This window comes from Aulonocara sp. 'chitande type north' Nkhata Bay, linkage group LG18 (assembly GCF_057382095.1).
Source record: "Aulonocara sp. 'chitande type north' Nkhata Bay isolate Kocher_YH1m ecotype deep benthic linkage group LG18, A_spYH_male_GT1.1, whole genome shotgun sequence".
NCBI classification, from domain to species: domain Eukaryota; kingdom Metazoa; phylum Chordata; class Actinopteri; order Cichliformes; family Cichlidae; genus Aulonocara; species Aulonocara sp. 'chitande type north' Nkhata Bay.
The window spans coordinates 29,809,859-29,825,845 of NC_141361.1; the positions used below are offsets into that span (position 1 = coordinate 29,809,859).

Here is a 15,987-nt window from a genome sequence, read left to right on the forward strand (position 1 = left end):
CAACCTTTTAGATCGCTCGGGGCCCGACATGCAACAAAGTGCATCCACGTCTACGGCTTGCATCTGAATTGAAATGTTAACTGACTGATCAAAAGACAGTATCAATCGGGGTAATTAATCACACTTTAATATAACATGAATCTAACTTCATGTCATAGCTGGTCTCCTTCCAGTGCAATCTGAAATCCTTGACAGTTGTTCCCATTAATAAATGCCCAGAGCAATATCTAATAAGAGTTACTCTATCACCTTTCCATATACAATACCGCGGTGATAGCTTTGTCCCTGTCTGTCTCGCGTAAAACATTTCAGTGATTATGAAGCTATAAATTGAATTGCGTTCTTGCCCTAAAAAAGGCCTTTGTGAAATTGTGATTGCTGCACTGTTAAAAGGTCTGTCCTGCCTGTCAGTGACTTCTTTTACCTGTCTGTGCCTCTCCACTTTTAATTAACACAGTGCAATGATTAAAGTTTTAACTTAATTATCTTTATCTTTTCTCTCAGGGTGTTCAACCCTCGGCGGGAAACTGAATGAGACACTTGACGAGAGGAGTGGAGGGAAAAAAAGCAGCGGAGAGAAACTTGGTGAGATAGAGGGAGATATCAGGCAGCTGGAAAAAAAAACAAAAAGGAGAGGAGTGACTGACACCTGCCCTCCAGCTCGGTGTGAAGGGCATATAATGGGAGAGTGAGAGGAAGGGCATGAGGAGAGGGAAAGGAGAGGAGAGAATGAAGACAACCGGAAAACAAGGCCTGCCTCAAAGCAAACCTGTCTCCAATTAGGACATCTCACCACAAGACAAGATGATTACGAGAAATTTTCTCTTCTTGGTGTCCTTGTGTCTGTGGGAGGGGCTTGCGAGAGGTGCCTCAGCCAGTAAAATTTTACGGAGGAGAGGAGTGGGCGGATCGCACGTGGTGAAGCTGGGGGAGAGCCTTTCTATGGACGCGAACGTGGATTCGAATGCAATGCCCGTGGTTACTCTTCGAAACCTGATTAGCCACGAGCAGGCGAGCGACGCCAGATCTTTTTCTTACTCCAAGATGTTGCAGAATCATCCTGCCCCATCTGTAGCTAATAAGGAGAGACAAACTTTAAAGCCCAAGCGCGAGGTTGACTCTGTGGCCCCGCGCACATTGGCCGCTAGCAAGGAGTTTACCCAGGATGGGAAGAAAGTCAAAAACAACACCAAGAATGCTGACTCTTCCAAAACAGGGAGGTCAGAGAAAACTTTCACAGTTCATCATAAGCCAGATATTCACTCTAATAAAACCAAGTTTAAATCTGGCTCCAGGTCCAAAGGCAGGCCTGATTTCAGCGTCCATACTACGGGCGTGCCAGGGAAAGGTTTCAGCATAGACTCGAGCCGAAAGCTGAACCTCACTGGCAGTTACGGGGTGCTGAAGCTGCTCTCAAAAGACAACCTGGTTAGGATTGTCAATTCCCAAATGCAGAGCGTTCCCAGCTTGAGCTTTCCGAGCAAGGGCAGTCGGAGCAGGAAGCGAGATTTGATTGACGTTAATCACGGACAGCTAGAGCCTCAGAAAGTGCCGAGACAAGATATAGCTGTCACTCAGTCTCATGTGGGATATGATAATCAGACTGCATTTCCTTATGCCAGCCCAGTCGCCACTACAGATCTTAATCGGGACCGGGGCCCTGACACTCGTATTAATCCGCTAAGTGAAGTCAAGCCAGCTTTAAGTAAAGGGCAGGACAACTTGGGAAAACAGGGTTCAGATAGCGGCGATAGCAAGAGCAAACACTTTGCTCGTTTCCTGTCAACACCTCGCAGCGAGGTCAGTTTGAGCCCTGAGAAGGAAGTAATGATCAGCCAAACAGAACGGCCATTCACATCGACAAAACATCTCCCGCTGTACGTTCCCTCTGAAACAAATGAGTCTCCTCCGTCTGTGCTGACAATGCAACCCCTGGGAGTGAGACCGGGGAACAGAGCAGCAGAGTCCCGTGGAGACCCATTAACAGAGTCAGCTCACACTGCTCAAACAGATCTCAGCACAGCTCAGTACTCCGCAGATGAAGACAACAAACTTGTCAACAGCAGTCATGTCCTGAGGCTCCACCCTGCTCACGAATGGAGCCGCGTCGGGGAAGACGCCAAGATGCACGGCGCGGATCCCAAAAACGCAAAGGGCCTCGTATTTGAAGAAGCAGAGTCAGAGGTGGAAGAGGAGGAGCGCGATCGCATGGAGGTGAAGGGGTCACGGTCTCGCAGCAGGAGGAGCTGGATCTGGAACCAGTTCTTTGTGATTGAAGAATACGCCGGGCCGGAACCTGTGCTCATTGGCCGGGTAAGGAAAAAACTTCATTCATCATTTACAAGGGCTGTGAACTGTTTTATGAATGTTTTATGGATATTTAAGACACTGTTACAAGTCTCTTACATGGCTTATTTAACCCAAGGTCCTCGTTTCAGTTACACATCTCATACAAGAAATCATTAGCATACTTTAGCCCCATAGTCACGCTCCAAGTTTTTTTTTTTTTTTTTTTTTTTTTTGTGCATCGTTATAATCTCGCAATTGGAATTGATTTACTTTCCTCCAATATGGTACCTTCCAGGTAGCTGTAAAAACGCCAATGAATCTATGAAGTACCGAGGCGCAACAAAAGCCCCCGATCCGGTGAGCCCAGGGGGCTCGTCATGATCACAACCAATCTACAGCAGCCAATGGGAATTGACATATCCAGGCGAATTAATAGCTTTACTTTTTCCTTCCACCATTGATCCTCCCTGGAAGGCAGAGAGCAAGAGAGTAGTCCAAGTGTTCCCTCATTTCCCTGTAGGTCAGTCCTGTCAGCTATCCTCGCTCTTGGTCTCAGGCCTGCAAGATCCTCCTAATGCTATTTCATTCAGACTGATTTATACTTGCTTTGACAGGATTTATCACCGCATTCGCCCTCAGCACAGTCCTATTGCTCAGGTCTGCAATTTATTTAGATCACTGACTGACTGTGTCTTGCCCAGTACACACACACACACCTCCCCTCTCCCTTTTTTTAAAGAGTGAGCAGACGAGCGTGGAAGAGGTCACGTCGAGTGGACAGAAGGTGTCTCGGAGCCCTGCACTGTAATGGCTGCGCTCTCAGTCCTCAGCATGCGCCAACTGTCTCAGTACCCAGCTGCGGTAGATGAGCTAATTTATAAGCCTGTGTGGCCAGTTTGCTGAGCAAATGAATAGTAATGATCCCCGTGTGACTGCTGTAGGCTGTGAGAAGCCGGTGTGCGTGTTTGTGTGTGTGAGCGCTTCAAGTTCAGAGCTTCAGCTCAGTGGGAGGTGCGTTGAACTGAAAAGACCCACATCACATTGCATCTTTAGGTTTTAATATCCAGGTGCAGGCAGATGGGCAGGACCTCGCGGGCTTTGTGCGCAAGCCTCCCTGATGTTTAGCTAATATTTAATGTGGCTCCTTTTGCTTTGTGCTGTGACTGATGAAGGTCTGAGTGGAATGCTGGGAAGCACTGGAGAAGATGTAAGAGCCAATGGTCCAGCTTACAGATGGCACTGCGTGTAAAGCCATTAGTGCCAATCTGCTGTGTCAAGCAGGTATTTATGCCAGCACATTGTATGGCACTCAAGGAGGGAACAACGCCAGGCCCCACACACACACACACACACACACACACACACACACACACACACACACACACACACACACACACACACACACACACACACGCCCATATGATAGTGCTGACACTTGGAGTACACCCAGAACACTATTGTGACTGTGTATCTGTGTGTACTGGGTTAGAGATGCGTATGATTAGTTCCCTACTGTATGAGACAAGTGGCGGCACACATGTATAATGCTCTTATAGATCTTAATACGCTTATGAATTTTTAATCTCCCGCTCTGGCCCAGTGTAGGCCAGCTCTATAGGTAGAGAGATCAATGCGCGCTTGTCGGGGGTTTTTTGTGTGTTTTTTTTTTACCCTATTGAGGGCCTGATTGTGTTTTAATGGAGAAGTGTGAAGAAATTGACTGTGCAGGCCAAAACAGCTCCACCTGCCAGACCTAGCCCAGTCCAAAATCAGGCTCAGTCAGCTGCAAATACTGTTGCCTCTGTTTCAAAACAACGCATCTCACCTAAAACCAACTATACTGTCCTTACGCAAATCGTGGTCATGTGAAGGTGTTTTTCTGCGGGCTTGTTTTAAAATACGCCTTGTGACATTGATTCATGCTGGATTTTTGTGTGATCTTGGACAGTTTGTTCCAAATAAATCTCTACTAAAGCTGGAAACTAGAGCCAAGAGTCTAATCTGTGATGTCAATAGGAGACAAAGGCCCTGCTGCTAAACTGATAATGAATTGGTGGTGTGGAGGGGGTGGAGGGGGCAACTCTGTGGACACAGCGCTGGGCGCAGTTTTGAAAGGACATTTATGAGCACTTCCTCTGATTTCAAACTTTCAGAAGCTCTGTCACAAAAAGTGCTAATCTGTTCATCAATCTAAAGAGAATATAAAATGAAGCAGTCTCTGAGCCTTCCACTATCCATCAGCTGTTGCTTGAAATATCTCTGCACTCTCAGAGATGCAAGTTTTTGTTTACTGTAGCATATTGCTTTTGGAGAGTTGTTCAGGTTCACTAGAGTTGCCTAAAAGGGCAAGAGGTTTTCAGCGGTCTGTCTGAGTCAGTTTTCTGCTCTCTACAAACACCCTTTCGCTCTTTATGTCTCTCTTACACCCATGCAGAGCCCTGCACACACACACACGGGCATGCACAGGCACACAAAAACACGTGTGCACACTTGCAGACGCTGCCATGTTACTATATTTCCTCACAGTGGAGTGTCTCTGCCCCATGATAATTGTGAATTTAATTGATGCTGTCACATGGTCTGTAATGGGGTTTCAAGTGATTGCAGAGGCTGTGTGAAAGAAACACAGATTTTTCTTGAGGAGAAAAGGCGCCTCAGCAGAGCTGGGATTAAAAAAAAAAAAAACGCCCCTTTTCTGATTAGCTTTTCTTCTCCCCTTACTCTCTCGCTGCTGAAATGCAAACTCCCTAACACCTCATGCGGGGGGAAAACGTGACATATACAGCAGCTTCTTCCTCTCTGTTAGGAAATTCCTTCTTGCCCCGTCTTCACCCCGATAACAGCGTAAGCATATGTGAGACCTGGTGTGTTGGTGAACGTGCATATATAATTCACCAGCGCAACAGGAAGTGGACTTAGGCTATCGTCCTCATTAGCATATCATTTACATCATCATGAGCATACATAATTCATAGTTAGTGAAATATGCTGGTAATACGCAATTAACATTGCTGTCTGTACTATACATGGCGCTCACACTAGGGCATGGCAGGAATCTATAACATGTAGGCATCAGTGGGAAATAGTAATTAGATACTTTTAGCTCCTGACATGCTGAACAATACCAGTCATTTCTCATCATTATATTGAATCATTAACATTCACTACTAAAAATTGCTCTGCAAAGTGCATTTAAAAGATTCCCCCTGCCTCGGGGCATCTTAAGATATATAAATAAAACAGTTAGTTACTGACTGTCCTGCTAATGATAAGACCTGAGCCTCTGGGTGCAACATGCGCATACGAGATATTGGAGAAGTGCTTGTAGGAAATCCTTGGTGTGATGCAATGGTGAGAATGAGGTTGTCAGACGAAGTTAATTCTTAGTATGCATGCTTTTTCTCTAATTTTCACTCTTGCAAAGCTTGTTCCTCATTAGCTACAAGTACATTTATTCAGCTGCATGCAGTATTTCTCTTTCATGATAAAACTATACTGCTCAAAAAAATGAAAGGAACATTTTGAAAGCACTTTATTTCTCCATAGAACAATCATGCTGGATATCTATGCCGATATAGACTAAGTAATGTGTTAGAAACAAAAGAATTCAAGTGAAAAAATGAAACAATTTAGTCCATTTTACCAAAATTGCATTGCACCAACTCAAAATGGTTTGTGTGGCCTTGCCGAGACAACTGATGGTGACCTGGGAGATCTTGTCCCAGTTCTGGATCAGGGCATCACTGAGCTCCTAGACGGTCTGAGATGCAACCTGGTGGCATTAGACGGACCGAACCAGGGGCCAGTCAAGGTATCAGTTCCTTCATCCTCCAGGATTTGCTGGCATACATGAGGCCGGGCAGGGTAGGGTCATGCATCTCATTCTGATACCTAATGGCAGTCATGTTGCCGTTGCCTAGCCTACCTAGTCTTTGTGTCACTCCAGGGACAAAGTAACAGGCAGCAAAACATTTTCCCTGGCTTCTCCAGACCCTTTCACATCTGTCACATGAACCTGCTCTGATCTGTGAAAAACACAGTTTGCCAGTGGTGGGCTGAGAATTCTGGTATTCTGTAAATCCTAATCTGGCACCACGGTGCTGGGCAGTGAGCACAGGGCGCACTAGAGGATGTCGGATCCTCACGCCACACTCATGATGTCTGTTTCTGATTGCTTGGTCAGAGACATTCACATCAGTGATCTGCTGGAGGTCATTTTGTAGCTCTGGCAGTGCTACAAAAGGCACAAAGGAGCAGATACCTGTCCTGCTGATTGATTAAGGACCTTCTACGGCCCTGTCCAGTACTCCTCGAGTAACTACCTGTCTCCAGAAATCTCCATGCTCCTGAGACAGTGCTGGGAGACACAGCAAACCTTCCGGCTATGGCACGTATTGATGCGCCATCCTGTAGGAGTTGGGCTACCCGTGCAACCTCTGTAGGGTCCGGGTATCACCTCATGCTACCAGTAGTGTAGTAGTGCACCTGTTGTTATTTCATTAACATCAAAGCAGCTGAAACTGATTAACAACCCCCTCTGATACTTAACTGACCAGATCAATATCTCACAAGTTTAAATGAGTCGATGCTACACTCTGATTAAAAAGTGTTCCTTTCATCTTTTTTCAGCAGTGTATTTCACAGCTTTAGTTACTGGGTATCTCACAGGCTCTACATACAAACACAAGGCAAACAAATATATAGATAGTATGTATTTTACTGCTAATGGATTCAGGTAGCGTAGGCGTGGACTCATGGGAAACATTTCATTGGATCAAATTTGGCCTGAAATGTTCGAATCTTAACTGTAATTTTATATGTGACGCAATACTTCTCACTGTACTATTCCTGCATTTCACCACCGTCTGTTTTTGATCCTTGCTTATTATCGTAAAGCTCAGTTCTTATTTTGCTCCTCCTATGCGTCTTTCTTCTCCGTGTGCCTCCTGTGTTCTCTTTTTCTGCATTTCACATTGTCTGAGTTTATTCTCGGTATCTCTGTTAGTGTTAGCTTCTTTTTTTTAAAGTTTACTTCGTCATGTGGTTTTCTGTTTTTACTTCAATCCTCTCTTTCCGTGTCTCAAATGAGTTCACCTGTGCCTTGTTATCCCTCGCTTTGTGTGTGTGTGTGTGTGTGTGTGTGTGTGTGTGTGTGTGTGTGTGTGTGTGTGTGTGTGTGTGTGTGTGTGTGTGTCAGTCTTGGTCTTTTGTCAGGTTGTGGTGGCTTGTATTCCTTGTTTTCCTTCTGCTGTCTCTCTGCTTTTGGATTTCAGTAGTTGATTTTTGTTAAATCAACGTCGAACAAAAGTTTCTCTTTGTGTCAACAACTGGGTCCTACTTAATGAACTCTACTGCACATATGATATGTGTGCCTGAAGTGAAAGCTTCACTACTTCTGCAGTAAACAGACACTTCGTTCCATCCCTGACATGCATAGAAGTTGTGGAATAGACAAACACGCGCACACTTGTAGATTCTAAATACACATTTGTATCAAGAATAGGTAAAACACACTCCGTCGCTGCAGAAACACATCACACAGAAAACTCGTGAGCCATGCTTCAAAGTTATAAATAAAAGTGTGCAGATAAAAGGCTCTCTCATGAGTCTGGAGGAATGAGAGAGGAAAGAGGCATGGAGAGGCAGACAAAAGATGAGAAGAGCGTGTGATGGTGCCAATAGGAGGGCCAATTGTAACTGTAAACACACACACACATGCCTCCTGACAAGACACTCATCAATAGTTATTAAAAAAAGGACTCGGTGTTTTCCTGTGCTTCCACTCTCCCTGTAGAAATCATTTAGCCTCCGGGTCCGAGCACAGCAGGGGTGAGACAGCAATTAGAGAGTGACTACAGTGCAGGGAGGGAGGGAAGAGGGGAGGGTGAGACAACGAGGGAGAGCAGAGCAAGATTACCATGCAGGACAAAGAGGGGATGATGTGCAGGGGAAAAGTAAGAGAGACTACAGAGAGGGGGACGTACGGCGGCGTTAATGGCGTGAGGATATATGGAGCAGAGGGAGGGAGGGGAAAAATGTAAGTGGTGGAAAGTGAGGAAAGGTTAATGGCTGACAATTGGTAGATGGGAAGAACGTGTGAGACAGTTAAAGGAAAAAGAGAGGAGGGGGAAGGACCACACATCTCTGAAGCTGACCTCGCAGCCCGTCGAGGCCTGAAGCGAGTCGGAGGAAGGAAGACGGGCCGGGGAGGCAGGGCATCAGTGCAGGGACGTGCAGGGTTTACAACGAGGAAAATACAAGAGAGCAGGAGAGAGAGAGGAGGGAATTGAGGATGCAGTTAAATACCATTTTATTGCAAGCCCCTGTGGAGGCCAGATTTAAATGTGTCTCAGTGCTGAGTGGGTGCAGGATCACATAGAGAAAATAATAGACAGGAGGAGGGAAGGAACAAGGCTACGAGGGGAAAGAAGAGGAAGAAAAGAGGAGAAGCTGTGGAGTCTATTAAAGATGGAATTCAAAGGAAACACAGCCCGCCGTTCTCTTCTTTTACTTCCAATCTCCCTGCTCCCTTTATAGCCCCTGTTTCATCTCGGGATAATGTCGAACAAATCAGCAAAGCAAGTATCTGAATTTAAAGCATCATTCTCCCGGATGTGAAGATGGCAGTATTTTATCTCAGGGAGTGTATGAGCCCCCTTTAGAATACATCCAGAACATTTTTAACTTAATATAAAAATACATTTGGAGGTAACCCCAGAAATATCGGCTAGCATTTGTGTAACCTTAACAACCCGTAAAGGAGTGTAACGGCCTAAAATAAAGCAAAAAATTAGAGCCGGGGATGCTCCATTACCTGAGGTTAACCCTACAAGGTTAGTCGGTGTCAATGGTGAGAAATACAGTGAGAGTTTAAGTGGTGGAGTATGAAGGGAAGAAGGCTGTGCAGGAGCTGAATTCATGATTATGCATAGCCCAGTGTGAGCTCTGTGACCGTGACCTTGAGCTAATATTTATGCTTTGGCCTAGACTGTGCGCTCCACTTCTCCCCGTGGCCCTGAAGGAGCCCATGAGTCAGAGAGCTGAGGGCATGGGCAACAGTGGAGGGCAGAGGAGGCTAAAGTAGAGGAGACGACACATGACTGAAAGGAACTGAGTGAGAGAAAAGAACAGGAGGTAGTTACAGTGACAGAAGTCATCCTGCTGTGAACCTGTTGGCTGCTCGAATTTGATTTTTGTACCTGTAAACCCGTAACATTAACACATTACTAATATTAAAGCATTAAATTAAAAAAGCACTTCTCTATTCATGTGAACATTAATGCTGTTTGTAAATGAGGTTGTTGCATGAGCACTGAATTTTAGCTTCCTTAGCCTAGACGGCCACGTTACTGTTAAAGCAGCAAAGCTGCCATCCCCAAAATGTCTTACACATTTCCTCATAATCAGGACATTCATTTCTGCTCAGTCATATACAGTAACTGGCCACACATGAGTCTACTCCAGTCAGGTTTTGTTGACCTAAAAAGAAAATAAATCACTTTTATCGTGTGCCAAACAAGCCCACAGCTACTCAAGCAGCGCTGTTGGTCTGTAAAGAAGATAGACTGCAAGAGTTGTAAAATGTGGGTCCATGATATGTTTAAGACTTATATACACTGTATAAAGAAGATGGGAGCAGCTTCTGGGTCTGAAAAGTCAAACCAGTTTAAAGTGCTTTAACCTCCTAGGACCTGGCGTCCACATATGTGGACATCACATTTTGGGTTATTTAGACCAAAATACTCAATTTTGCCCTACATGGGCCTGATATCCACTTACGAGGACATTATACTGCTACTGTTCTATCAAAATTTTAAACAAATATCCTCATATGTGGCTCTTATTTTTCTTAAAAACAAAAATAAGGTAAAAAAATAATCTGGTAATTCTTTGTTTTTACAAACATCGGGCCCCAATCAGCCCAAATATCAAAGAGAAGGAGATGAGATTAAGGTCGGCGTGAGATACGCAGGAGGCCGTGGGAGGGAGGGCAGAGGGAGCTGGTTGGAGCTGGCCACAGATGGGAGAGGGGAACAGAGGTGAACGAGGATGAGGATAGAATCACACAGGGGCACTCATGTTACTTTTTTTTTAATGCATCCTGAGTAGCAAGCCTGAACAAACGGGCATTTTCTCCCCCAGGTCTTCCCTAAAGACATGCAGCTAGTGGGGTTAGGTTAACTGGTGATTTGACTTCTTAGATGTCTTAAAATATGCCAGTACGCCTTTGAACTGGAAACCTTTTAATCTAACTGGTCAACTAGCTGGTTACATCCCAAACAACACATACACTTTAGAAGCTATATTGTATCTCCTGTTTCTGTTACTGGTATATCTTAAGAGCAATTGTGAGAACATCATGTATTATTCTTGAAAAAAATTATGCTTTCTATGTATATTGAGTAAACTAACACTTGACTAACACCTGATTCTCGTGGTGTAGATACACCATCTGTATCTCAGAGAAAAACGCAGGGAGCTATCAATATAGTAAAACTATGATTCAACTTATTCAAGTTTTCTTGTAATATATTCTCTATTGACATGTAAGACGTTGTCAGCCATTCCTCAGGCAATCCTTCAGCTCGACACCAGTAACTGCAACAAACAGGATGATAAACAGAGCTTGAAAATTCCCTTCATTATTGCCCACTTTACGCACACACAAATGCACGCAGGCTCCTTGGTTCCAAGTTGGTAAAAGCCATTCCTCTTGGCAGTGGCACGCGGTGGCATATATGTGGGCGATTTGCCCTTTAAATGTACAGCAGTGAGTTAAGCCTCCAGTGGCCTTTTCCAAGCTCGTCTCCCTCGGCTAAAAAATATGATGTGAAGTATACAACACTAGAGTGGAGCACTGAAGCAATAAAACACAAACAATCATCTGACTAGCCGCCACACACACTCACATACACACACTCTCGCTCTCATACATCAGCTGATTATGATAATCAAAAGTGGGATTTGCATACTCCGAGGCTAAAAGCACAGTTTTGTCCTGAATAATGTATTGCGGAGGAAGACAACAGTGGCGAGATGCATTGAGGAGCTTATCGTGCTAAAGGAAAAGTCTAATAATGATGAATAATAAATGCTCTGTTAGGAAGTGTGCGAGCAGGAGGAAGTGTGTGTGTGTGACAGAGGACTGTTCTGCGTTCTTCGAGGCCACACAGCATGCCCTCCAGAGACAGATTATATTAGATCAAACGGGAACAGGACAGTGTGTCCACACCACAACCGAATTAACGCGCCGACTGACACTAACCAAACTTCTATGCACAATCGATGGCGGATCGATGCTAAACAATTAACTGCGGCTTCTCATGACGTGTTTGAACCTCATTTTGGCGCAAGACAAACAGACAGGGAGCCAGAGGGGACTCGTTTCAATACCGTCTGACATGTTTCCTTAGAGCGTCGAACAAAAAATGGAGAATTTCCACGGATTTGATTGAAAGTTCAGCCGGAATTTCAAACCCGTCTCCATGCGAAGGTTTCGCCTTCTGAAGTCGCAAGTGCTCCTGAGGGTCTCGCTGTATGCTGCTCACATTTCTGGGGAGCGGGCTGGGTCTTGTGTTTGAGTGCCTCTGCATAATTGGAAGGTGTTCTTATGTGTGTCTGCATTGATTAGAGTGGAGAGCAGGACAGCCGAAAGAGCGCTGTGTAAATCGGCATGCACGCGCGTGTGTGTGTGTGCGAGGCCCACCGGGTGAAACACTGCCTGCGTTCTTGTTGTGGCTGCGGTTGTATTATGCTGTTCTAATGGTTTGCTTGAGACTAGTAGCGGGTGTTTTCTCATCATGACAATTATTGGCTTTGTGGGGATTCTGGCTTACAGTTATGGATAATTAACTTGTCTTATTTTTGTTATTGTTTGGTTAAGACTCACAAAATAATTGCTGCAAATGTGACGGGGCAAGGCACAAGCAGTTGTCTTGTCAGGTGATATGACCGAATTACAATAAAAAAGCATTTTTTGCCAGATTATGTAATCCCCCCCAGTTTGGTAATAATCCCCCCTCAATCCACTGTGAGGCATGTGGACTAGGTGATAGTTGTGTTCCTTCCTCTGGCACCTTCTACGTGCCTGCATTTACAATACAGTGTTATTATTAACTTAAATATAACACAGAAATGTCTATTTGGTTTATTTTAATACGGTCAGTGATTTATTAGGGATTATTAAGGAATTATTACATCCCGTTTGAATCCACTAATGCCCGGTTATACAACTAGGGCATCATGTGTTTGTTTAGCTAGTTATGACGCTATACTGCATATCTGATCTGTTGTAGCCTGATCTAATCTGATCAGGGACAACATAATCTGACATAATTCATTCTTATGTTTATCATTTTGAATCTGATTTGTCTGTGTGTGACGCTGGTAACAACTGTGCATTTAAATGCTGCTGGTGTAAAAACACATTTTAGTGGGTGATGATGTGGTGATGGCTTATTTTATTATGGATTAGCAGGAAAAACCCACAATAATTTAGACGTCAACAACAAGAGACAACACGGTCCTGAATTTAGAGGCTTTTATTAAATGAAATTGGTTGAACCAATCAATCGTAAAGATACCCCCTAAGGATTTCCCTCACAAAACTTGGAATTATTCATAAATTCAGAGTCATTAAATACATTGCCACTTATCCTTACTTGGTCCTCAGTGGTGCAGTCATCAGATTACACATAAAAATTACATTTTCATAAATTAAAGCCGGTGTAGGCCACATGATTGTTTGATGTCACTGTACAAAAAAACAGAAAAAGACTTCCTGCACACCAGCTGTAAGCGTATAAAGCAAAGACAAACACGCCCATATGTGGTGGGGCTTAGAACAAACACGTTAGAGGGGGCAGCTGCAGAAGTAGGGCTATCCATTTTCAATTTTCTTTTTGGTGTTTTGCTTCCCTTCCTTAAATTTCTATTTACTGCAACTTTAAATAGATTAAAAAAACATGGCCTAGTGTGTCCCACATAATACATCTTCAGATCTGTTAAATTTGAATCAAATTGGAAATGTGGATTCTTGATTCAGATTCAACACACGAGCACACTGTAGTTTGCACGAACCCTATCGCACATAATTTAACCTGCATGGGAGATGCGCCAGAAGAAAGCTAAACAAAATGTTTGCCAGTGAACATTAAAGCAAAGACCAGGCCTTTTGGTATAAAGCGCTCTGGATGGCCACATTCAAAATTGAGCTGTTTGGCCACAGTAACAGAAGACATGTCTGGCACAGATCAAAGACAGCTTTTCAGGAGAAGCGGCTCGTGCCAACTGTGAAGCATGATGGTGGAAATGGGATGGTTTTGGGGGTTGCTTTGCTGCCTCCGGGACTGGGCAGCTTGCAGTCATTGATCCTACTATGAATTCTCCATCATATGATTGAGCGCCTGAAGATTATGTGAGGCCATCTGTCTGAAAGTTGAAGCCGAACAAGAAGTGGAACCTTTCAATGGGATAATGATCCAAAATGCACAAGTAACTGCACCAAGACAAGGCTCAAAAAGAAAAAAATGTGGTGTTATGGGCTGGTCCGGTCAATACTTTACAGATTTAAATACCAAATATCCTGCAGCTCAAGGAGTTTTAAGAGAGTTCTGCACACCGATGCTGCAGACTAGTGGGCAATTACGCAAAACAGAAGCATTCATATTAAAGAGAGCTTTTAAAGAATAATATTACCTATATAAATAACTCAAAGGCTAATTTTTATTTTTCTGTGTATCACAGACTGACAGCTAAGACACCTGATGATGGCAGAGCCATCAACGCTTACTGATTTTAGTTATTAGTGCTTTGCAGATGCTGGCCTTAGCCCTGCGCTGTGCTTTAGTAACCTTCCCACACTTCCTGGCCTTCCCTCAATGGTTTCTTCTCTCTCCAGGTCAGTCACCACAGGCTCTCAGTGGCACACAAACACAGACTCAGACACACACACACACACACACACACATTTTCTCAGTCAAGCCTTGGCTCGCTGTCCACTCTGTGCTAGAACTGTGCCAAGTGGAGGTTCAGCCAGGGCACAAGGAGACTCGCAGTCATTACACCTCTTTCTTTAAAGTTACTGGGGCCGGCACACTCACATACTCACCTGGAAGGCCTGTTGTTAAAACGGTCACGTATAGTAAGACACACATGCACAGTTGCGTGCACACATAAATGCTTACACATACCCTCAAGCAAAACTAATGATATTGCGGTGGTAGGTAAGCTGGCCACAAGGCATAGTTTCATTTCAAACGGGCTCTCTGAACTCATGTGGGCTCTGTCCCAAATTAATTTTCCTGACATTTTCCCTGATCGGCCCGTTTCTTTAGACATCTCTCCGAATCGGTGGGCCTGCTCCAAATCGATTGGCTGACCCTCTACCCTCTGCCCTGCTTGACACTCCCCGGCTGATATGACGGAGCTGGCTCAGCCTCAGCTGCCCCCCTCCCCACTCACCCACCAACGGTAACCCCTCCCTTTTTACCCTCACCCAGCCTTGCTGCAGAATTTGACTGCTGGAGCTGGTGGTGGTCCCATAGACCTCTGGCTCTCTTGAAGTCACCATGCACAAGATGAATAGCTTCCCCTCTTACAGCTTCAACAGGAGACGGGTCGGTATTCTCACACCTGCCTGCGTGACCTTGCAGACGTTTCCTGATGTGTTTGGGAATTGAACCCCACTGCCAATCACAGGGCTCGGTGGTGTACGCCTATCGGCATTTCACGTGAGCCGCCACCTGATTTACCGCACTTTATCTTTTTTTTTTTCTATTACTGTAACCTAACCACCATCTTAGCCTCAAAGCACACAAGCACATCAGACGCACACACACACACTGAAGTTGTAGGGAATAACATCCACATTCATTAGGCTAATGCACAGCTGTGGAAAAAACACATTTTCCTGGTGTTTTTATGATTTATTGTGCAGCAGAAATGTGAAATTGTGTATACGGGATATTAGTTATTTAAGTGATTTAGAGGTTGGCAGAGAGTACTTTTCCTCCTCGCTTCATGATTTATGGTTATTGCAAAAATGTGAAATTGAGTATATGAGTATAAGCATATTACCTTATGATAATATAAGTAATTGAAGAGATTTAGGAGTCTGGGGAGGCTGGGTGTTGCATACACAAGAGGCGGTGAAGAAAATGGGAATGGCAGCTTGTCAGGCTGAAATCATTCTGCAAGCAGAGGTGACACAACAGTAAATTTGGCTTTTGTGGCCAGTGGCTTCATATTGTTTGGCTCTTGATATATTTGATGGTATATCAGAGGGATATGAAATGTACGAGTTATGAGATGTCATATCATTCTGATGTGAAATATGGTGATAGCCAGTTGTGTTATATATAAAATTGTTTGGTTATTTTCACACGTTTCTGTAGCCATAAATTACCCATAGCCATTATGTTGTTAAATGCATTCCCTTATTATACTTTCCTATTAATCTTGGAAGAACAGATAAGGGTGAGAGGTCAGCCTTAAATGGATTTGGTTTCCTTAGGCTGGTCTCTCCTGCTTCAGAATGACTCTGAGCAGTGCTTTCAATCAGTGCTGCCACCACTCACTGTGGTAATGATGGCTGGGGCTTCATTAAGAAGCTCGTTAAGTCCCCTCGTTAAGCTGCAGGGCCGTTAAGACTTTGATTGTTAATGGCTCTTCGTTAAGGGGAGTGAGGAACTGGGCTCC

General features: G+C 44.4%; 1 protein-coding gene across 2 annotated transcripts in view; it reads left to right on the plus strand.

Moving 5' to 3' along the window:
- The window catches only part of cdh24b (cadherin 24, type 2b), a 155,872-nt gene that overhangs the window by 53,938 nt on the left and 85,947 nt on the right, over nt 1-15,987 (plus strand). For both annotated transcript variants that reach the window (XM_086270602.1, XM_086270603.1), the window contains exon 2: nt 505-2,313. In XM_086270602.1, the coding sequence (XP_086126728.1) occupies nt 805-2,313 (1,509 nt within the window). In that variant the 5' untranslated portion in view covers nt 505-804. The remainder of the gene's footprint in view (nt 1-504; nt 2,314-15,987) is intronic.